Here is a 23,626-nt window from a genome sequence, read left to right as displayed (position 1 = left end):
TCTCTATATCTCGCCCTTTTTTTTTTTTTTCTCTTTTTTTCTTCTTCTCTATTTCTCTGATTTTCTTCTTTCTTTTTCTGGGTCTCTAGTAGACTGGTATATTTTTTTTTTCAGGTCTCTTATTTTTTTTCTTCTATCTTTTTCTCTGTCTCTGTATTTTTTTTTTTTCTTCTTTCTTTTTCTCCGTCTCTGTTTCTGTTCTTCTGGGTCTCTTTTTTTCTTCCTCCTCTCTATATATCTGGTTTTGTGTTTTTTTAGCTCTTTCTTTTTCTGGGTCTTTTTTTTTTTTTCTTCTATCTTTTTCTCCGTCTCTGTTTTTGTTCTTGTGGGTCTCTGTTTTTTTTTTCTTCTTTCTTTTTCTTCATCTACTCCTCTCCCTTGTCTTGCTATATATATATATATATATATATTTTTTGTTCTCTCTGGCCTGTATTTTTTTTCTCGTTGTATTTTTTTCCATCATTTTCAACTTATAGCTGTAAATCTGTACGCTCTTCATCATCATCAGTCTTCAGCAAACATAGTTTGCGGTGCTATATTACCCATAGGAGAATCAGTACACCACCTCACTCTTTAATAAAGAAATACCGAACAGAATAAGACTTTTTAAAATTATTATTTTTTTGTTGTCTGTTGCATCTTAATTGCTGTAAAATTTCAGACTCTGTTTTTGTTCTCTCTAGCCTTCATTTTTTTTTCCTTCATCTACTCCACCGTATTTTCTTTCTTTTTTTCTTTTTTTTTTTTCAATCTCTGACTTTTTCTTTCAATAATCTCTCTCTCATTTTTTTCTCCCTTCTTCTTTGAAGGCTGTCTATCTCTCTTTTTTTTTTTTTTTTGTTGCTGTTGTGTTCTGCTGAATTTTGCTACATGGATTATTTAAATTTTGAATGCATCTTTTTGAATGGTGTTTGCTGAAAGTGTGAATGTTGTTTGCTGAATTTAACTTGGTCCATCACTCCATTGACTCCATTCTATTTCTCATTGTAAATACTAAATAGATACGAAAAAATGTCAAAGGATCCAGCTTGGAATTATTGTCACCTGCAAAACCCACAAGATAGGAATGCAACAACATGTAATTTTTGTGAAAAAGTTATGAAAGGGGGTATTTACAGGGCTAAGCAACACATTGTAGGAGGACATAGAAATGTATAAGCATGTAAAAAATGCCCTGAACATGTGAAAGAGGAGATTAGAGAATACATGAGCAAGAAGAAAGAAGAAAAGGAATACACAAATTTGTTGCCGGATTTTGATGACATGGATGATCAAGATGAGGATGATGTTGCAATTGTTGATGTTAAGGGTAAAAGAGTGGCAAGTGGAACTGGAAGCAATAATATTCAATCAAAAAAGCAGAAGCAGAAAGGTCCTATTGATTTGTACTTCACCCCTCCTCCGGAAGTGGCTGTGCAAAATAGAAAAAATGACAAGGGTAAGCTAACAACAATTAACAGTGCTTGCAAGATGGATGTATGATGCCGGGATATCATTCAATGCCCTTAATTATGATAGTTTTGCACCAGTTGTTGAAGCTATTGGCCAACATGGTCCAGGAATGAAACCTCCGTCTTATCATGAGGTGAGAGTTCCCCTCCTCAAGAAAGAACTGGAGCATACAGACAATTTAATGCGGGATCATAAGAAGGAATGGGCAAAATACGGATGCACAATTATGGCAGATGGATGGGAGGATAAAAGACAGAGGTGTTTGATTAATTTTCTGGTGAATTGTCCTAAAGGGACAATGTTCATTCAATCTGTCGATGCTTCCTCTTATTCAAAGACCGGTAAAAAAATGTTCGACTTGCTTAACAAGTTCGTGCAACAAATTGGAGCAACAAATGTGGTTCAAGTAGTCACTAATAGTGCATCTTCTAATGTTGTGGCAGGTATAGATGTCAATATGTACTTGATGTAAAAATTTTAGGTTTATTGCTTCTAGCCTTCTATTAATCCAAATTTTCTTTCTTTACAATAGGGAGAATGTTGGAGGGAAGGCACCGACATTTGTATTGGTCACCTTGTGCTACACATTGTGTGGACCTGATGTTGGAGGACATTGCTAAGATTCCAAATATAATGATGACCATAAAGAGAGCTATAATGTTAAATGGTTATATTTATAACCATTCGGGTTTGTTAAACATGATGAGGCGTTATACTGGACATAAAGAGTTGCTTAGACCTGCAACGACTCGATTTGCCACTTCATTTATCACATTATCAAGCATCCCTCGTCAAAAGGATTGCTTGAGGAAGATGTTCACTTCACAAGAATGGACCTCCAGTAAATGGGCAAAAGAGATACAAGGGAAAAATGTAGCACATATTGTGTTGATGCCTTCATTTTGGACAAGCATTGTGTACTCTCTCAAAGTAGCAAGCCCTCTTGTTCGTGTACTTAAGTTCGTTGATGGTGAGAGAAGGCCTTCAATGGGATATATTTATGAGGCTATGGAAAGGGCTAAAGAAGCGATAGCTAAAGCTTTTGGTGGGAATGAGGAGAAGTATAAGGACATCTTTGAGATCATTGATAGAAGGTGGAATATCCAACTCCATCGCCCTTTGCATGCAGCTGGGCATTTCTTAAACCCAGAATATTTTTATAGCAATCCAAATATTGAGCAAGATGAAGAGGTGATGGGTGGTTTTTATCAATGCATAGAAAGATTGGTTCCAACCACTGAAGTGCAACATAAAATTTCTTTGGAGTTGAGTAGATATATGAAAGCTGATGGTCTATTTGGCTCATCAATTGCTATTAGACAAAGAAAGTCAAGGGCACCAGGTAAACAACTCAATTAATCATATTTTAGTATATTTGAATTTTAATTTTGTTAATTTTTTACTAATAATATGTAAATAACAGCCGATTGGTGGTCCGCATATGGTTCTACAACTCCTAATTTGCAAAAATTTGCTATTAAAGTACTTAGCCTCACATGTAGTGCATCTGGGTGTGAACGAAATTGGAGTGTATTTGAACATGTAAGTTTGTAGTATTATTAATTCAATGATAAAAAATTATATTATAAATAGTTATACACTTATACTTATTAATTATTTGAATTAATGCAGCTTCATAGCAAGAAGAGGAACCGGCTAACTCAATGTCGATTGAATGATTTGGTTTTTATCAAGTATAATAGAGCACTAAAACGATGATATGATATGCGTGATAGGATCGATCCCATCCTTTTAAATGATATAGATGATAGCAATGAGTGGTTGGTTGGAATAATGGATGAAGATGTAGATGTCGAAAATGAGTTGGTGTTTGAAGATGACTCTTTGACATGGGGTGCAGTTGCTAGAGCTACCGGGGCTGGAGAGTCCAGCCATAATTTAAGATCAAGATCAGCTCCAAAGGCAACAAAGAGGACAACACCTTCATGCTCGTCTTCACTACGAATCATAGATGATGACGAGGCAAACTCTGAGGACGCAGAAGAGGAAGAAGATGCCGAGGGTTACAAATCTTTTAATGGGGACGATGATGAGACTATGTTGTTTGGTGAAGAGGATGATATTTAGGTCCCTTAAGATTGTTTGGTAACTTTGGTTTTAGGAGTCCTTGCTAAAACTCAAAACTAAAACTGATATTTTGTTGCTTGGTTTATAAATTTGGTAGGCTACTAAGTATTGACCATGATACTTTATAGATTTGGTAGGCTACCAAGTATCTTTTGATGGATCTGTTTTGGAGTCAAATAATAGCTTTTGCTTAAGAAATCAAGTATAAATTTATAATATATGGTTAATTCGTTTATGTTTTGCTTTTTTTGAATCTTTCTTATGAATAAATAGCTTTATTAGTTTAATTGTTCTATTTTTCTAGTTGCTTCATTGGTTTAATTGTGATATATTTAGACTAATTTAGTGTTTTTATTATTGGATGTTCATTGTTTAATTGTATTATTTTTGTTAACAAGTATTGTTTTAAAATTTTACTTGTGCGCCTCACATCACTCAGGCTCGCGCCTCGCGCCTAGGCTCCAAGGGACCTCTAGCGCCTCGGTGCGCCTTGGGCTTTTAATAACTATGGTTGATACCCCTCAACAAAATGGAATTGCTGAACGAAAAAATGGCCCACTCCTAGCTATCGCTCATGCCTTAATAATTCAAATGCATGTTCCAAAACATTTTTGGGCAGCTGCAATAATGCCGCCTTACCAAGAGGATATGATTAAATCATCTTCACAGCAATTTTAAAACGAAATATTAGAACGAAGCAAGAGAAAAAGGAGAAATTGCAAAGCAATTTTTATTTGCTGTAAAAATAATGATATCTTCCACTAAAAATTGAAAACACTAGCAATTAACAACGCTTTATATAGAGTTTCTTCCTCCCCAATCCTAGCCTTATATTAGCTAACTACCAAATATAAAATAAAATCAAAAATAGGAAAGCTGCTGAAAATCAGGAAACTACTCAAAATAAGGAAACTTTCAAAATATGGAAAATTTCTGAAAAACACAAATTCCACTTGCATAAATTTGAAATTCTGTCTACTCAAATTTCTGAAAAACACAAATAAGTTAATCTTCTTAGGGTTAAGTGCCAAAAACCTTCCTAAACTATTGCCCTTTTGCAAATAACCCCCCCCCCCCCCCCCCCCCCCCCGGGAACTAAAAACCGCCCCCCTAAACTATTGATTTGTTGCAATTAAGGAAAAATCCATCACAAAAGACTATTTTACCCTTTCTCATTAAAATTTTCACTTCTTATAAAATTATTTTTTTTATCTTCTCTTATGTAAATATTAATTATACTATTTAACTTAATTTTATTTTTAGTATCAATTTATCATAAAAAAATAATAATAATAATAATAAATAGATTTGTAACTACCATTTTCTAAATTGATTAACTTATTATTAAAATTTTATTATTTATAATAAAACATATCATAAACAATTAAAACATTTTTATCGTAAAAAAAATATCATCTTTTTCATACAATATATTGATGAAAAATTAATAAAATACTTTTGAAAAAAATACCTTCTTTTCATGTAATATATTCATTAAAAATTAAAAAATTAAGTAATTTTTTAAAAATATTTCTACTAAATTTTTTTATTTAAATAATTAATTAAAAAAATTAAAGGTAAATTTATGCAAATTTAATGGAAAATATCTCACCAAGTTAGTATGAATTTTTTCATAATTTATTTAAATAAGAAAAATATATTAAATGTAATTCAATAAGAATGGGCATTATGGTCATTTAATGAAATATAGTATAGTCTTTGGGGTATGTTGCAACAAAATGAGATAGTTTAGGGGATTTTATGCACAAAATATCGTTCAAGGGGGTTATTTGCAAATTCAAACATAGTTCAAGGGGTTTTTTTGCACTTTACCCATCTTCTTGCACTAACAAAGAATACACTCGCATAATAAATATTGATTTTTCAAGAGGTCTTTTGAAATTGGGTAGGTTGGCAAAACTCGGTAGAACATGTATCTTAAAATACAAGTGTAATCAACTTTAAACTTTCTTCCAACAATTGCCTAGCAGTTGTGGTACGCTCCAAGAATTCATCCCAAATTATGTCATAAAAGTGAAATTCATTATTTTTCATCCCCATGGATCCAGAAGCTTCATCATCAACCGCATATCCTTCAATTTGAAATTCTTCTTTTGTAACTTCCTTATCAAAGACCACTATTTCATCCCAATCCATAGATATTCTTGACTCTTATGATTCTATGTGCGGTTCTTCATAAAAAATTAGAGGCTTACTCCAGTCAACGAATGATTCTATAATAGCTTCCTCTTCTTCTTATGGTTGTTCTTCTTCCCCACTAAGATATCCTGTAAATTCAGGAATTTTCACCCTAAAGCCACCAACCTAACGCCTTTCATCAAGTGGAATAGGTGCTGGTCTAGATGTTGCGCTATTGCAAAAAAGGATTGAAATATCCTCTTCAAGATTGTCCTCATAAAATCAGAAATTTGGAAATTAACATATGTCGGCCAACAACGATACGAATTTTTTTGTAATAGTCTCGGTGTTTGACACATCATCATCCACTGAAACCAACACATTGACAACATGTTGACCCAATAGTTCAGTCAACAACTCAACTTGTCTGCGCAAAAACTTTATCTAGTCTTTGTGTTGATTGGGTAAGGGTTCAGCCAGAATCTGCACTCTACGATTTCCTTCTCTCGATAGTTGTCATGGAGGCATGATTGAGCCAAGAAGCCGAAACCAATGCTCTAATACCAAACTGATGCCGCCTTACCAAGAGGATACGATTAAATCGTCTTCACAACAATTTTAAAACAAAATAAAAGAACAATGCAAGAGAAAAGGAGAAATTGCAAAGCAATTTCTATTTATTGTAAAAATAATAATATCTTCCACTAAAAACTGAAAACCCTAGCAATTACAAGGCTTTATATAGAGTTTCTTCCTCCCCAATCCTAACCTTATATTAGCTAACTACCAAATATAATATAAAATCAAAATAGGAAAACTACTTTAAATCATAAAACTACTCAAAAAGGAAAGTTGAAAAAAATCAGAAAACTACTCAAAATAAGGAAACTTTCAAAATATGGAAAGTTTCAGAAAAACACAAATTCCACTTGCAAAAATTTGAAATTTTGCCTGCATCATGCAATTCTGGTTGCTGCTTATCTTTTAAACCACATGATATTTTCTGAACAACACCCCTTTTCCATTTCTCCAAAGGTGTTTGGGTGTGTCAGTTTTGTTCGTAAGCTAAGCCCAGGGCGAGACAAACTTGATCCTCGTGCTCACAAATGTATTTTCTTAGGTTATTCTCACACTCAAAAGGAATATAAATGTTACAGTCCAACTCTTCGTAAACAATTTGTGTGTGCAAATGTAACTTTCTTTGAGGATGTTCCTTATTATACCCAGGAAGACAGTCGTTTAAAGGACCCTGTTCTTCAAGAGTCTGTTCTTCAAAAGTCTATTCTTCCAATTCCAATTTTTGATTCTGACATCCCACCAACTTTTCATGTCTATGCTCATCGCCGGAAAAGAGTAGTTAATAATGTTCCAACTACTAAAATAGTAAACCCAGCCTTGCCACTTCCACCAGTCGCTTTAACGCTTGGAGATTCTTCCATCTCTCCGGACTCTGATTTAGATCAACCTATTGTTGTTCGGAAAGGTAAACGGTGTTGTACCAATCACCCTATCTCCAATTTTGAATCATATAATAAATTGTCCTCCTCCTTTCAAGCTTTTTCTTTGTCATTATCTTCTATTGTTGTTTTTAAGTCCTGCAGGGAGGCACTTTCTCATCCAAGGTGGAGGAAAACTATGGAAGAAGAAATAAACGCTTTAAAATTGAATCATACTTGGGACCTTGTTCCTAAGCCTGCTGATACACAGGTTGTTGGTTGACGTTGGGTTTATACTATTAAACGGAAGCCTGAAGGTACCGTTGACCGTCTTAAAGCTCGACTTGTTGCTAAAGGCTACATCCAGACTTATGGCCTTGATTATACTGAGATGTTCTCTCCTGTGGCCAAACTGAATTTTGTTCGTGTGATAATCTCTGTTGCAACTAATCTAGATTGGCCACTTCATCAACTTGATGTCAAAAATGCCTTTATGCACGGTGATGTTATTGAAACAGTCTATATGGCTCAACCACCTGAGTTTGAGTCTAAAAGGGTCTAAGGGGGAGTGAGACAATTATCAATACAATTTCAATACAACAAATCTTAAAAGTAGACATAAAAGCCCAACTATGATGCAGCAGAGAGGAAAGTTTGTCGTAACAAAGATGCGGCCTGAGTCCACTACTCCAACCAGTCACTGGAGTTTATAACTCCAGTGAAATCCTCTGTTATTTTTCTTTGCGCTCCTCTTTCCTCTCTTGAGTTTTGCATTCCAATGGTTTTTTCGTTTCTTGTTTCCTTGTTCTCATTTGGCTGCTTTCATGAGAGTCCTCGATGGCCAGAAGCTGTTGTTTTTGGAGGTCGCAAGCCAGCCTCCCTCGTCTGGATCTACAAGGAGATGTGGAATGTGTATCTTCATTCAGAGGGCATATTTTTAGGGTGGACAATCACAGCACTTCCACTCGCGAATTAATGCTCAAGTCTTGCCTTATTGGGAGATTGGACACTGATGTAGGTTCTTGGGAGGAGATTGAAGAGTGGGCTACAAAGACATGGAGGATCTCATGTGGGGTTAGGGTTTCTTCTTTGGCTGATGGTCTTCTGTTGTTCCGATTCCCATCAATTAAGGAGGCACAGAAGGTGCTAGATAGGGGAAAGAAATCATGGGGCGACGCACAGCTGTTCATCGACCTATGACGTTACAGGGTTGGGTGCTCTGGGTTGAGAAAGAATACCAATCACCGGCAAGTCATCGTGTACAGTCTTCTACTGCATTTATGGTGTCAGAAGTTGTTTGTTGCAACTGGGGATTTATGTGGAGGATTTTGGGATGTTGAGGCTTATGAAATGAGCGACACAGTGAGGATTGTTATTAATGTGGTTGAGGGCGGCAAGATCCCGAAATCCGTCATCGTGGAGAACAGGTGGTGGGCCTTCAGAATTTCATTAGCAGAAGAAATCGCTCCTTCCCAGGGATGGCAACGGGGGCGGGTTTGGGCGGGTGTACCCTCCCCCGCCCCCGCAACCGTTTAAAAATTCTGCCCCCGTCCTCACCCAAAACCGCAAAAACGGGGGAACTTTCCACCCCATCCCCGTAACCGTTTAACATTTTTACCCCCGCGGGTACCCGCTCCGCCCCATTTAAGATCATAATTTATTTATTGTTGAAATATATTTGCTCGTTTTTTTTTCCTCTCATCTTCAATTCTTTGCCATTGCAACTTTCCTTTTAATAAAATTCATTTGTTACTTTAATATTGTTATACAGGGTACTTAATATATAGTGGGAAATATATATATATTAATGAAATAAGAATACTTAAGTAATCTGCTATCTAAACGGGGCGGGGCGACCTCCCCCCGCACCCGCACCAAATATACGCGGGTTTTTATTACATCAAACCATCCCCGCCCAAATAAGCAAAACGGTCCCCCAAAACTGCCAAAAACGGGGCGGGGTGGGGCGGATAACTGCGGGGGCGGGTCAAATTGCCATCCCTATTCCTTCCCTTGTGCCGTTTTCCAAGTCCGGAAGTAAAGGTCTGAGAACACCTATGGTGTCGGAAAAAAGGAAGCAACCGTCTCGCAGGCCTGGCCGCCTGAGACTCGGTCTGGGAGTGTACCGGAGCTTCAGAAGACGGATTTATAGGACTGTCGGGCTCAAGGACAAGGACGCGTGAAGTTGAACGCGCCAAAGGCGAGTGGGATTGGGAGAGATGTTAGTGGGACACGTGGTTGGCGGTCAGCTGCCTCCCGTTGCAAGTGTATGATAGCTGCTTCTACACGTGAAGGGGCACGTGAGAGTAGGGGATATTTAAGTTCTACATCTGATAGGTCAGGTGAGATTGGGCCTAGACAGTGTGGGCCTGTGCAGAATGGATCATGGTTTGACAGAGCTTTAGAAAGTTGGGTTAGTTGTGATAGGCCCAAGTTATGTGGGCCAACCTCTCATTCTGGGCCTACACAAGCTAAGTCCAAATACAAACACATAAGAGATAGGGTGGTGAGTTGGGGCCAAACATGTGTTTAACTGTTTCTATCAATGGAATGCAGCCCAACCCAACTACTGCTAAGGTGCCCAGTACGGTTTATCAAGGCCTTATCCATGATTCGGCACAGCAGAAGTCGGATTTGAGGTATTGGTCGCGATCGGAGAAGGAGCATTGGGCAAAGGCGAGTGTGAACAAGAAGAAGGGTGCTGGTTCGATATCAAAGAAGTTTTGGCACGGTGAGTGCTGTCAGAACTTGTTCTCTAGTAACAAATTTAGATCGTTTCAGTCGGGCTCTCTGTGTGACGTCGAGGATGGGAGTTGTTCATCCACCTAGGAAGATTGTTAATCTTCGATTAAATTGCATCAGTTCGGTAAAAGATGGACTAGAAAAGACAAGCAAAAATGGGTCGCCCGCAAGAATAATCATTCTGATCCTGGGATGTACCCTGCTTCCTTTTCTCGAAGCTCTCTTTCTGCTTTTTCTTCTTCTTCTACTCCTTGTGGGGTGTTGAGGAGCGAGGTGGGGGAGGATTTGGATGGGACGTCGATGATGTCTCGGATGTTATCACCAGCGGTGGAGGTGGACTCCGAGGATGAGGTGATTAATACAGATTTTACTGGGTATGGGGCTTTTGGGCTGTCAGAAAGGGATGGGATGGTCAGTTTGCTTGTTGATGGGGGTATTGATCGGAACTGCTTAGGGTATGATGTGTTTTGCTCTGATTTCTCCTCTTCCATTCAGTATAGTACGTTTGGGGATGATTTGGGTGGGTTGGCCAAGCCTCAATTGGGCTGGGAGGAAGGAATAAGTCTTTGTAAACCCAAAAGTGATGTTCTGGAGACACCTCAGACAGTTCCTTTGCCTGAAAAGATGACAATTTGCGTTGGCAAGGACATCCGCATTACCTTTAGTGATGAATCAGCTACTTTGTTGGCCCAAGAATTGGAGAAGCGGAGGTTTTTGTCTGATGAAGTGCTCATTAATGATCCGGATTCTTACCTTGATGTACAGGAAGGAGGGGTGGACAGTTTAGTTGACGATGTCCTATATTGATGAGGTGGAGGAGTCCGAGGGAGGTGATAAAGATGAGAGCAGGGCAAGGCTCTTGACATGATCTTGTGGGCGGAGGAAGGTCACCCAAATCTGGGGATAGTTGATCCACTGGCAGTTGTGAGACCGGAGGGTATGGACAATGATATTGCAAGGTAGGATTGTGTTAATATTGGCAAGGAATGGGTCATAGCAAATATCGGGGTCGCTAGCCAACTGTTGGGTGTCTCTTGCAATGGCAAATATCGGGGTCACTAGCCAACTGTTGGGTGTCTCTTGGAATGGCAATCGGGACCAAGCCTTATCGATTCTTCATGCTACAATGGAGGGGAGATGAAAAAGATCTCTAGAAAGGAGTAGAAGGAAAAAAAATTCCCCCCTCTTGGAGAGGGGAGAGAGAGTTGAGAAATCTTTGTTCAGACGTGAACTATAGGGGGGAAAAGGAAAGGGGCAGCGCTAAGGGGGGAAGGAGGGGTAAGGGAGGCAAGGTGTTCTTGTTTCCTCATGAAGCTAAGAATTTTATCTTGGAATGTCCGCGGTCTCAATGACGCGGGCAAGAGGAAGGTGGTGTAAGTTAGCAGTGAGAAAATGGGGGGTTCATTTGGTGTGCCTTCAAGAAACAAAGATTGATTCGATAACCGATAGAGTGGTTAAGAGCCTTTGGGGGAGTAGGTTCGTTGAGTGGTAGGTTTTGGATCCTTCAAGGGCCTCTGAAGGCATTCTTCTCATGTGGGATACGAGATGGATGGCAAGGGTGGATATTTGGAGAGGACGATTCTCTCTATCTTGTGCTTTTGTGATGGAGGAGGATGGTTTTTCTTGGGCTTTTTCTGGTGTTTATGGGCCGGTGGATGATTGTGAGAGTAGCTTAGTGTGGTGAACGGGTTGTGGTCTCCTCCATGGTGTGTGGCCAAGGATTTCAATGTGGTTAGGTCCCCGTCGGAGAGATCTATAGGTGGTCGATGGACTCCGGCTATGATGCAATTTTCGGAGTTTATTGATGGACATCAGCTTATTGACCTTCCATTGGAGGGAACTGCTTTTACATGGTCAGTGGCAGGGAGGTACCCACTCTCTCTCGCCTGGATAGATTCTTGATTTCTGGGGAATGGGAGGAGAAGTTTCTGAACGCAGTTCAGGCTGTTTTGGCTAAGGTGACGTCGGACCACATTCCTCTGGTTTTGGATTGTGGAGGTTTGAGACCTCCTTGTACTCCATTCAGATTTGAGAATGTGTGGCTTAGAACGATTGATTTCCTGGGGAAAGTGCAGTCTTGGTGGGAGGAGGACGCGGTGGTGGGAATGTCGAGTTTTATTTTAACTGGAAAGCTTCGACTCCTGAAGAATAAACTCAAAAGATGGAACAAGGACGTGTTCGGTAATCTAGAGTGGAGGAAGAATAAGGCTCTTGCTGATATTGCTGAGATTGATAGATTGGAAAAGGTGGGTGGTATTGTTGAGTCTCAATGTGATAGGGAGCAGCTTGTCAGGCAGAGATTGTAGAGATTGCTATTATGGAGGAAATTTCGTGGCGACAGAAATCTTAGGCTTTATGGCTCAAAGAGGGAGACCGTAATACAAAAAAAATTCATAGAACTGCTAATGCCCATAGGAGGGGTAATCATATTGGGCGGATTTGTGTGGACAAAACAGTGTGGAGTACGTAAGAGGAGCTGCATAGGGGAATTGTTTCTTTCTACTAGAGGCTCTACTCTGAGCCTCTACGTTGGAGGCCACGGCTCAATGGACTTCATTTTGACTCTATATCAACTATGGATAGGGATGGGTTAGAGAGTCATTTTATAGAGGAGGAGGTTTTGAAGAGTTGTAATGGTGATAAAGCTTCGGGTCCGTATGGTTTCACAATGAGGTTTTTATTGGAAAGCTGGGAGGTGGTGAAACAGGAGGTTATAGGCACTTTTAATGAGTTCCATTCTAATGGGAGGTTCGAAAAGTCGTTGAATGCATCTTTTATTGCCCTAATTCCTAAGAAGGGTGGTGCTTCTGACGTTAAGGATTTTAGACCAATCAATCTAATTGGGTGTATCTATAAGCTTAACGCTAAAGTCCTTGCATTAAGATTGAGGGAGGTTTTAGACGGAGTCATTTCTGAATCTCAAAATGCGTTCATTAGGGGCAAACAGATCCTGGATTCCGTTCTTATTGCCAGTGAATGCGTGTATTATAGGCTCAGTAGCGGTGTTCCTAGAGTTTTGTTTAAGCTCGATATTGAGAAAGCCTATGATCATGTTAGCTGGAATTTTTCGTCTAATATGTTAGAGAGGATGGGTTTCAGAGAGAGATGAAAGAGATAGATTGACGCGTGCGTTTCCTCTGTCAGATTTTATGTGTTGGTGAATGGGTCTCCATCCTTTTGGCAGTTCTCATGGTTTGAGGCAAAGGGATCCACTCTCCCCCTTCCTGTTCATTATTGTTATGGAGGTTCTTAGTAGGTTGATGAGAAAGGCAGTGGATTTGGGATTTATCAAGGTTCCAGGATGGGTTCAGATTCTGTTCAACAGATGGAGATCTCTCACCTACTTTTCGCGGATGTCACTCTGGTTTTCTGTGAGGCAGATGTGTCCCAACTGAGATATTTGAGATGTGTCCTGCTTTGCTTTAAGGTAGTTTCAGGTTTGAAAGTAAACGTGGGTAAGAGAGTGCTTGTTCCTATAAGGGAGGTTCAGGAGATGGCTTCTCTTGTAGCTGTTTTAGGGTGCGGGACGAGCTCCTTCCCTATTTCTTACTTAGGATTGCCGTTGGGTGATTCGTCAAGGAGGGTGGGAAGCTGGGACCCGGTGATAAAGCGTTTCGAGAAAAGGTTTGTTGGGTGGAAAAAGCAAATATCTTTCGAAGGGAGGGAAAGGTTACTTTGGTGAAAAGTACATTGTCCAATCTTCCAACCTATTTTCTTCTGCTTTTCCAGATCCCCTCCTCTATTGTTGGAAGACTTGAGATGCTTCAATAGAACTTCCTCTGGGGTGGCCGGGGGGAAGAGTTTAAATTTCATCTTGTTCAATGGGAACAGGTTTGCATGCCTTTTCAATTAGGCAGTCTTGGGATTAGGAGTTTGGCCACCTTCAACAGGGCACTCCTAAGCAAGTGGTTATGGAGATTCGGTAACGAAAGGCATAAGTTATGGAGAAAGGTTATTTCATGTCGCTTTGGGGAGGAGAGTGGGGGATGGTCATCTGGGCTAGTCAGATCTGTTGTCGGCATGGGGGTGTGGAAATCCATTCAGAAGGGATGGAATGAGTTCTCTAAACATATTAGATTCAGTCGGGAGGGAAGGGACGTCCGGTTTTGGGAGGATACTTGGTGCGAGGATCGCCTATTCTCTTGTTTGTTTCTAAGGTTGTTCAAGATTGTTGTTGATAGACATGCTTTGGTAGCTGACTGTTATCAACTTGATAGCAGTAAGCTATCTTGGGATGAGCAATTCCCCTTTCAAGATTGGGAGTTATGACTAGCTTGCTGGACCTTTTGTATAGACAGGAGGTGGATGGTACTGGTTCGGATTCCTTGAGTTAGGTGCCTTCTCCGCAGGGGACTTTTCAGATCCGTTCCTTTTTTCTTTGTCTCTCCAGGTTTCACGGTTCCAATTTCCCGTGGAAAACGGTTTGGCATTTGAAAGCTCCTCTTAGCGTGGCCTTTTTTGTTTAGATTGCAGGTTGAGGCAAGATTTTGACTCTAGACAATTTGAGAAAGAGAAGACAAATCATAATCAACTGGTGTTGTCTATGTAAGAACGATGAAGAGTCTGTGGATCACCTTCTTTTGCATTGTCCCGTGGTTCATGACTGTTGTAGTCTTATTTTTGGTCTGTTTGGCGTCCAATGGGTTATACCCCTAATTTTAAGGGATTTGATTGACATGTGGAGGGGCTACAGGATGGAGGTTCATGCTTGTGACTCTTGGAGGGCTACCCCCTTTTGTGTTTGGTGGAATCTCTGGAAAGAGCGGAATAAAAGATCTTTTGATGAGGAGGAATCCTCTATTATTATTTGTTCTCTTTTTAGTTGGGTGATGGGGAGAAAATGTCTATCTTTAGATGATATTGTGGATTTTTTTGGGTTCTTTGGGTCCATAGGACTCCCTTTTTGGTTTCGATATTTGTATAGCTCTTGGGACGTGTTCCCCTTTTGAACGCTTTCTAATACAGTTTTACGTATCAAAAAAAAAGGGAGGAGTGTGTGTGTCATCTCAAGAAGTCTATCTATGGCCTCAAAGAGTCCCCTCGTGCATGATTTGCTAAGTTCAGTAAAGCAGTGGTAGCTCATGGTATGACCAGAAGCCATGTTGATCCCTCTCTCTTTTTTAAAAAACGAAATGTGGTATTGTGATTCTTGTGGTGTATGTAAATAATACCGTTATCACCGATAGTGACAGTGATGGGATACGGGTTCTAATCCATCAATTGAGTTCTAGCTTCCTTACTAAGGATTTGGGCAAACTTCGGTATTTTTTAGGAATTGAGGTGGCTCGGTCGAAGCAAGACATTAGTCTTTCTTACAGGAAGTATACTTTGGATCTCTTACAAGATGCTAGATATCTTGGTTTGAAACCTGTGGCTACACCCATTGAGACTAATGTAAAACTTAAGGTGGATGATGGTGAACCACTCGATGATCCAAAGATGTATCGGAGACTTGTAGGTAAACTTATTTACCTCACAATCACTCATTTAGACTGTTATAACAAACGCAACAAATCCAAGTTGAATCAAAAATCACGACAGAAAAGTAAACACGCCACACAAAGAACACAAAGATTTATACCTGGTTCAACAACAGCCTACGTCCACATTTAAGATCCAGCGAAAGTTTTCACTATGTGTTAGAAGATGTTATATTTGGAAAATATTATTATAGGAACCCTTAAATTACTTCTTGACAGAATATTTGATATGAGAATATAATAGGAGAGATTGTAGCCTATGAAAGAATATTGATTGGAGTGATTTATGGCATTGACTTTAGGAATCTTCCATTAATGTATTTTCCATATTTATCACCTATAAATAGAGGTGATCATTGTATACAAAGATTAAGAGAAAATATATTAGAAAGTGATGTAGCCATTTGGGCTCTTTGTGCCATGGATGTAGGCCCTTGTGGCTCTTTATGTCGTGGATGGAGGCCCTTGTGGCTGAACCACGTAATATCCTTGTGTTCTTCGTGTTTTAATTCTCTTTTCACTTCTGTTTTATGCTTTACAACATGGTATCAGAACCTAATTTCTCTTCCTAGGTTCGGACCCCTATTTTGGGGCATTCCCTTAGTATCTAAAATGTTGCTAAGGGTTTCTCAGTTCTATTTGTGACTTATTTGGGCTGTCGGTGTGTTCGGTAGCATTGTTCGTAACCTTTGCCATGTGCTCGGTGCTATGTGGACTTATTTGGGCTACCGATGTGTTCGGTAGCGTTCTTCGCATTCACCATGTCTCTAGCAGTTTTATTGTCTTTTTCCAAATCGTTGGAAAATAATCTGTTTCATGATTTGATATGCAAGCTGAGCGTTATTTCCATACACCCTTCAGCTTGAAGGGGAGTGTTAAAAGATGTTATATTTGGAAAATATTATTATAGGAACCCTTAAATTACTCCTTGACATAATATTTGATATGAGAATATCATAGGAGAGATTTTAACCTATGATAGAATATTGATTGGAGTGATTTATGGTATTGATTTTAGGAATATTCCATTAATGTATTTTCCATATTTATCATCTTTATTCTTTCACCTATAAATAGAGGTGATCATTGTATACAAAGATTAAGAGAGAATATATTATAAAGTGATGTAACCCTTTGGGCTCTTTGTGTCGTGGATGTAGGCCCTAGTGGCTGAACCACGTAATATCATTGTGTTCTTCGTGTTTCATTTCTCTCTTCACTTCTGTTTTATGCTTTACAACACTATGTGTAAAATCGGAGATTACAAGTTTTCAGCCCCTCATTCTGTTTCTATACGAATTTCAGAGCCTCTCTCTTCCTCCACTCCAAACCCTAAGCACCTTTATATATCGGGCTACAAGAGAATAATTAGGGTCCACGACCCGTGAGCAAAAAACAGGTCAAAAATTTCCCCCAACCAAAGCTCATCCAACGAGTCGTCAGGTCATTGCAACCCGGCACCAAATTCGGGCCACAATATCACACAGACATCTCCTATGCATTCAATGTTGTGAGCCAATTCATGACCAGTCCTCGGGTACCTCATATGGAAGCAGTTGTACGCATCTTGAAGTATCTCAAGGGTACTCCGGATGTAGTCTGTTTTATCGATCTTCTAGACATCTTCGGATTGAGGGATACACAGATGTAGATTGGGCCGGTTCTCCTTCTGATCGACGGTCCACCACGGGTTACTGCACCTTCATAGGAGGAAATCTAGTAACTTGGAGAAGTAAGAAACAGTCAGTTTTGGCTCGTTCTAGTGCTGAAGCAGAGTATCGTCTGCCTGTGAACCTACTTGGTTGAAAACTCTTTTACAGGAACTTGGCATTTCAGTCTAGTAACCAATTCCTCTCCATTGTGACAATCAGGCAGCTATTCATATTGCTAGCAATCCAGTCTACCAGGAGAGGACTAAACACATTGAAGTAGATTGTCATTTCATTCGATCTAAAGTTGACTCGAATGAGATTGTTACACCTTTTGTTCCTTCTGGCAGACAGCTAGTAGACATCTTCACTAAGGCACTTCTCAAGAACTCTATTGATTCCATATGTAGCAAGCTGGGAGTTATTGACATTTACACTCCAGCTTGAGGGGGAGTGTTGTACAGTATTGTATGAGTTATCACACGTGTACAGTTAGATTCCACAGGGGTTTCGTATTCTATAGCCGCCTTCACCTACCCCTCATTACCATATATATAATTACCATGTATAGGGTTTATTTGTTCTCCACTCACCTACTCCCGCAGCTTCTCCTATATAAACACCATTATATTATTGTATTATTCACTCAATAATATATAAGTATTCATATATTCTCTCTCTCTCTCTCTCTCTCTCAACAATATGCAACAATAAATTTTATACATAGATGTCTTCTATAATATGTATGTGCGCGCATATTTGTGCGCATAAATAATATATTGTTGTCTATGTGCCCCTTGTACGTGAATGTGCTACTTAGTGAAGGACAAAGCTAATTATACATCCAAACTGTATCGTGTTTTTTTTTTTTTTTTTTTGAAAAGTACCCTAAATATGATTTCTGTTGATGACATGTTTTAACTAGTTTGGACTTTCAACAGGCTCTAGACTGGATTAAACTTAAACAACCGTACTTTTTTTGATGTTTTAGTTTTTCTATTATTTATAATTTTAAAATTGTTACTCCTTGTTCTACTTGGAATTAGACTTTGTATGTTATCAGGTAATTTCACTTTTTCCTTCCATTCAATAAACCACATTTGGTGGTGGAGAGTTTGGCACAAATGCTTACTACATGAAACATATATGCTCAGCATAAAAAAATAAAAATAAATAAAAGGAGACTTCAAAACGAGGAAAAGGAATATTAAGTATACGGAGTACAATTCCAAACAGGTGGGAAGATTTTCGTTACTTCCTTTTCCCATTTAATTTTTAAAATCCTCTTCATTACCCATATAGCATCTTGTTCACAAGATTATAATCAATAAGAGATTTGGAAGGGCTTTTTTTATTTTCCCTTTTTATTAGTAAACCAACTTGCATCAAAATAACATCAAAGAGAAGCATAAATTTCAATCAATTTAACACAAGCTTCTTAATGGCCTGATTCCAGAAGTTCAAGAAAATGGAAACCAGAAACCATTCTTCGTCTTCATCTCAACAGACAATAAAAACTGGGAAAATAGAATAATATGATTCCTAAGATAGAAGTGGAAACAAGAGACCAGAGTTCATCTTCATCTCAACCAAAAGATACAAAAATAAATTTCATATGGATTTAAAATTTGGAAGTGATGGAATTGAAAGATTGTTCAGTTTCTCAAGGAAAAACAATTCAAAGAAATGGCATAATATAAACCAAATCACTAAATGTAGGTGTTAATTACCTCGATTCTCGAATAAAAAAAGAATGTTTTAAGGGAAGAAGATGCTCGGTCAAGCTGCCATCTCTTGTGGACATAATAAAATCCATTTCCTCTAAATCGCATTTGACGCATGATACCTGTACATAATCATTAGTAAAACCTAAGCAAACAACCATTATAGAAAAGAAATAACATTTCTTTTTTGGTCACTAAAAAATAAATAAATAAATTTGAAGAAGAAGAAGTCATCCTTAAAAACAAGGAAACTTAAAATACAGAATGGACACGAACAGAGTATCATCAGTTAGCACTTGAACATGTGATAATGGGTTTAGTCACAAATTATCTATAGTTTGCATCAAAAGAAAATAGGGAATACCCAAATCCATAAATTCACAATATCATCCATGTAAACTCAAAGAAAAATACTTAAGGTGAAGTTGGTTGCCAAAATAACTACCAGATAAAGGGGCAGGGATATATATATATGCATATAGAGAGAGAGAGAGAGAGAGGATCTCAAAGCCTAGTAACCCTAGCTGAAGCAAATTAAAAATATGAATTCAAATTTTTGAAATTCGGTTCCTGCAAATTTGTTATGCAGTATCATATAAAGCAAAGGACCAGAAAAAAAATAAAAATAAAAAAAATAAAGTGACCTCATAAAAATCTAGTTTTCTCAGTTCATAGGGGTCTAAAACCAAATGCACACCATAAAGCCACAGCTAAGAAACCACAATAGCATCATCCCACAACAAATTAATTAAACAGGAGAGACTTAGAGGTAACAATCCCATAGGAAAGGTTGTTGGTATGGATAGCCAGGCACTGGCTTTAAAGTATGTGGACAGGGCAGCAGTCCCAAGATCCATTTATCTAGGCACTTTAGCACATGTTGGATCAAAGTAGAAGGGCTTCTTTGAAGAAAATCAAACGCTATAAGAGAGTGCAATCAACAACTACTTTCCTGTAGCCTTCTGCCCAACAGCCCAAGTAGTTCGGGCCCTGTAAAATGGCCAGGTTTCAAATTCAATGCATTATGCCAATCTTATCTGTATCAAAGAGCCGGTCTCCATATGCATTCCATATAAGACCACTTATCTTGATCAATTTCAAGGTTAATCGGGTAAAAGTTGACCTACACCATTTAATAACAACTGAAAGTTCGTAGCACCGAAACCTAAGGTTATTATGGAGAATCACGCAAGGTCCACTGATCTAGACCTAGAGAGGGGGTGAAAAGGTCTTGTAAAGCTAATTAACTTTTTTCACTCATTTTAAAGTGATACAATCATCATCATCATCATCCTTGCCTTTATCCCATAGAGATGGGTTGGCCACTAGAATTATTTTTTTTTTTTTCACTCTTTCCTGTATATACCATATCCTCTCTTAAATTTAAAGTTTTCAAGTCATTGTAATTACTTCATCCCACATGAGTTTTGGTTGGCCTCTTTGTTGCTTACCTTTTGCACAAACAAGTCTTCATCGTTTTATAGGTGCATCATTGAGTCCGCGTTGAATATGACAATACTACCTAAGTCTACTTTCCATAATTTGATCAATAGGCATTATACCAAGTGTTCCCCTCACACGCTCGTTATTTATCTTATCTCTTCTTGTGATTCCTATTATCCAACATAACATCCTCATTTCCGCTACATGGATGCGTTGTATTTGTGCCTTTCTCAACGCCCAATACTCTGCCCCATACAACATTGCCGGCTTAATAATTGTTCTATAAAATTTTCCTTTCAGTTTTTAAATATTCGTTTGTCAAAAAGGATACCACTAGCTTGCCTCCATTTTGGCCACCCGGCTCCAATCTGACTTACTACATCACCATCTATCTCCCCATCTTTTTGTAGTATTATTCCTAGGTAACGGAAATAGTTCTTTTGAGTGATTATTTGGTCTTGAAGTATGATATTTATATTGTCCTCGTTTTCTAATTTATCAAATTAACATACCATATATTCCGTTTTAGTTTTACCAATTCTTAGGTTCCTAGACTCTAATGTTTTTCTCCATGTTTATAATTTTGTTGCTAAGGTTTCCTTAGAAGGTATCTATTAGTACTATGTCATCAGCAAATAACATACACCTTGGAGTGTTTTCTTGAATATCTTTCCTTATTTTATCTAATATTATCGCAAATAGGTATGGACTCAACACCAAACCTTGGTGTAGTCCCACCTTTATAGGGAAGTCATTAGTTTCAACCCCAAGGGGTTGGTTCAAGTGGACAAGTGCAACAAGGGTCATTTGTCCCACATCGGATCCGGATGGGAAAGTGATTTGGTATAAATGAATAGGTATGTAGCACTACCCAACAGCTTAAACTTTTAGGTAAATGGGAAAGCGCCCACCCGTTACAGTTGGTATCAAAGTCAGATCCAGTCCTTGATCCGGTGTCACGCTAAGCGCCCCACCTGGAAGGCATCCGGGTGAGCCAACCTGTGTAAGCAAGGTGGCCAGTGGGTATAAATGGGTGGGTATGCAGCACTACCCAACAACTTAAGCTTTTGGGTAAATGGGCAAGCGTCCACCCGTTATAGCAAGTCACTTGGCCCTAGTGCCTCAAGATGCATTAAGTCTAAAGTTGGATTCCTCTTGGGTGCAAGCAATTCCTTGGAAGGGGGTACCAACTACCAACTAGGAAAAAAAAAAGTCACTAGTTTCCCCCGCATGTGGTATTAACTCTAGTTAATGTCTCACTATATATGTTGTTATGACAAGCGCAACAAATCCAAGTTGAACCAAGAATCACGACAGAAAATTAAACACGCCACAAAAAGAACATAAAGATTTATACGTGGTTCGGCAACAGCCTACATCCACGATTGGGATCTGGCGAAAGTTTTCACTATGTGTAAAATCGGAGATTACAAGTTTTCAACCCCTCACTTTGTTTCTGTACGAATTTCAAAGTTTCTCTCTTACACCACTTCAAACCCTAAGCGCCCTTATATATTGGGCTACAAGAGACAAATTAAGGTCCACAACCCAAGAGCAAAAAAACAGGTCAAACAAAGCTCATCCAACGGGTCGTCGAGTCATAAGCGGGTCGTGTTACCAAATTTTGGCCACAATATCGCACGTCTTGAATAAGATTTATAAGTTTTATAGGTACTTGTTTTCTTTGTAGAACCCACCAAATTATGTCCTTTGGCATTCTATCATATGCCTTCTCTAAGTCTATGAAAACCACGTGCAAGTCTTTTTGTTTGTTCCTATACTCTCCTATTATTTGTCTTATCAAGTATATGGTTTCTATAGTGGATCTACCCGGCATAAATCCGAATTGGATCGAATATTCATGTTTCTTTCCTTAGTCTTTGCCTATTATTCCTTCCCATAATTTCATTGTGTGACTCATTAATTTAATTCCTCTATAATTTCCACAATTTTGTATATCACCTTTATTCTTATAGATTGGTACTAGTACTTTTCCTCCGCTCAATTGGCATCCTTTCTTCTCTTAAAATTTTGCTAAATAACTTTACTTATCAAAAAAATAAATAAATAAAATAAAATTGCTAAACAACTTTGTTGACCATTCAATGCTATATTTCCTAAAATTTTCCAAGCCTGTATAGGTATGTTATCTGGTACTACAGCCTTATTATTTCCCATTTTCTTCAGTGTGCTCCCTACTTCCGTATTATGAATTTCATTTATCATGCCTATGTAAGGTTCGTTACTTACAACTTCTTCTCTAGCATATTCCTCATTTAGTAATTGTTGAAAGTAATTTTTTCATCTTTCTAATATATCTTTATCTTTGATTAGTATTGTTAGATCTATAGCCTTAATACACTAACTTGATCCATGTCTCTTGTCAACCTCTCTCTATTCTTTGCCAATTTGTAAATAGTTATTTCTCCTTCTTTTGTTCCTTATGCTAGTGCAGTTGGTAACATCATGTATGCTATGATGTGCACTAGGCCAGACATTTCACATGCGGTTAGAGGAGTGAGCAGATACATGGATAGACCTGGGACAGTACATTGGCAGGTTGTGAAATGGATTTTGCGGTACTTGCAAGGCACTGCAGAAATTGGTTGTCTATGACAGAGGCAGCAACACGTGCGGGAGTGTTGTTGGGTATGTTGATTTGGATTATACTAGATATCTTGATAGGAGGAAGTCCTTGACAGGGTATGTCCCCACTCTTTTTGGGAGTGTGATAAGTTAGAAGGAAACTTTGCAGCATCGTCTATGACTGAGGCAAGGTACATGGCAACCAGAGAGGCAGTGAAGAAAGCTAGATGACTGATATGCTTGGTTGGTAATTTGGGCTTGCAGTAATATGATTTGAATGTGTTTTGCAACAGCTAGAGTGCCATTAATTTGACTAAAAAACAGAAATTCCGTGAGAGGACCAAGCACATTGATTTCAGGTTGCACTTCATCATAAATGTGATTGCACAAGGTGCTATTGCAGTGAAGAAGATTGGGACAGCAGAGAATCCAATGGATATGATGACTAAGGTCATTCCTACCATCAAGTTCAAACATTATTCGGACTTAATTGGTGTTTGCAGTTGCCGAGGCCCTTAGGAACATGTGAAGGTGGTGAGAAGAGTAGCTGGTACTAATGAGTTTAGCAGAATTCGAGCCAAGGTGGAGATTTGTGATGTTGTGGCCCGAATTTTGTTTTGGTGCGGGTTGCAAAACCTGGAAAATGGGCTTGGTGTGGGTCCAAGCCCACCAAGTTTCAACCCCGAAAAAAGTTTGTTGTAGGCCTTGGACCCTGTTTAGTACTCTCTAGCCCAGTATATAAGGGCATTTAGGGTTTAGAGTGGGATAACAAGAGAACACTGAAAAATCGCACGAAAGAGAGTGAGAGAGAGATCTAGGGTTTGGGAGCTAAAACTTGTAATATCTTATTTTTCACATAATGAAATCTTTTGTCGGATCTTCACCGT

The 23,626-nt window shown here is 38.7% G+C and overlaps 1 protein-coding gene across 3 annotated transcripts in view; it reads right to left on the bottom strand.

Moving 5' to 3' along the window:
* Window positions 1–23,626, bottom strand: part of LOC132306948 (piezo-type mechanosensitive ion channel homolog) — a 72,257-nt gene that overhangs the window by 30,021 nt on the left and 18,610 nt on the right. For 2 of the 3 annotated variants that reach the window (XM_059804558.1, XM_059804556.1), the window contains exon 7: window positions 18,717–18,832. In XM_059804558.1, the coding sequence (XP_059660541.1) occupies window positions 18,717–18,832 (116 nt within the window). Of the gene's footprint in view, window positions 1–18,716; window positions 18,833–23,626 lie in introns of those variants that run through there. The other variant, XM_059804557.1, reaches the window with a different exon arrangement.

This window comes from Cornus florida, unplaced genomic scaffold (genome assembly GCF_030987335.1).
Source record: "Cornus florida cultivar Cherokee Brave unplaced genomic scaffold, ASM3098733v1 CherokeeBrave_3.0.0_Hap2_Chr05, whole genome shotgun sequence".
Classification (NCBI taxonomy): domain Eukaryota; kingdom Viridiplantae; phylum Streptophyta; class Magnoliopsida; order Cornales; family Cornaceae; genus Cornus; species Cornus florida.
This window is presented reverse-complemented; position numbering and strand designations above follow the sequence as displayed.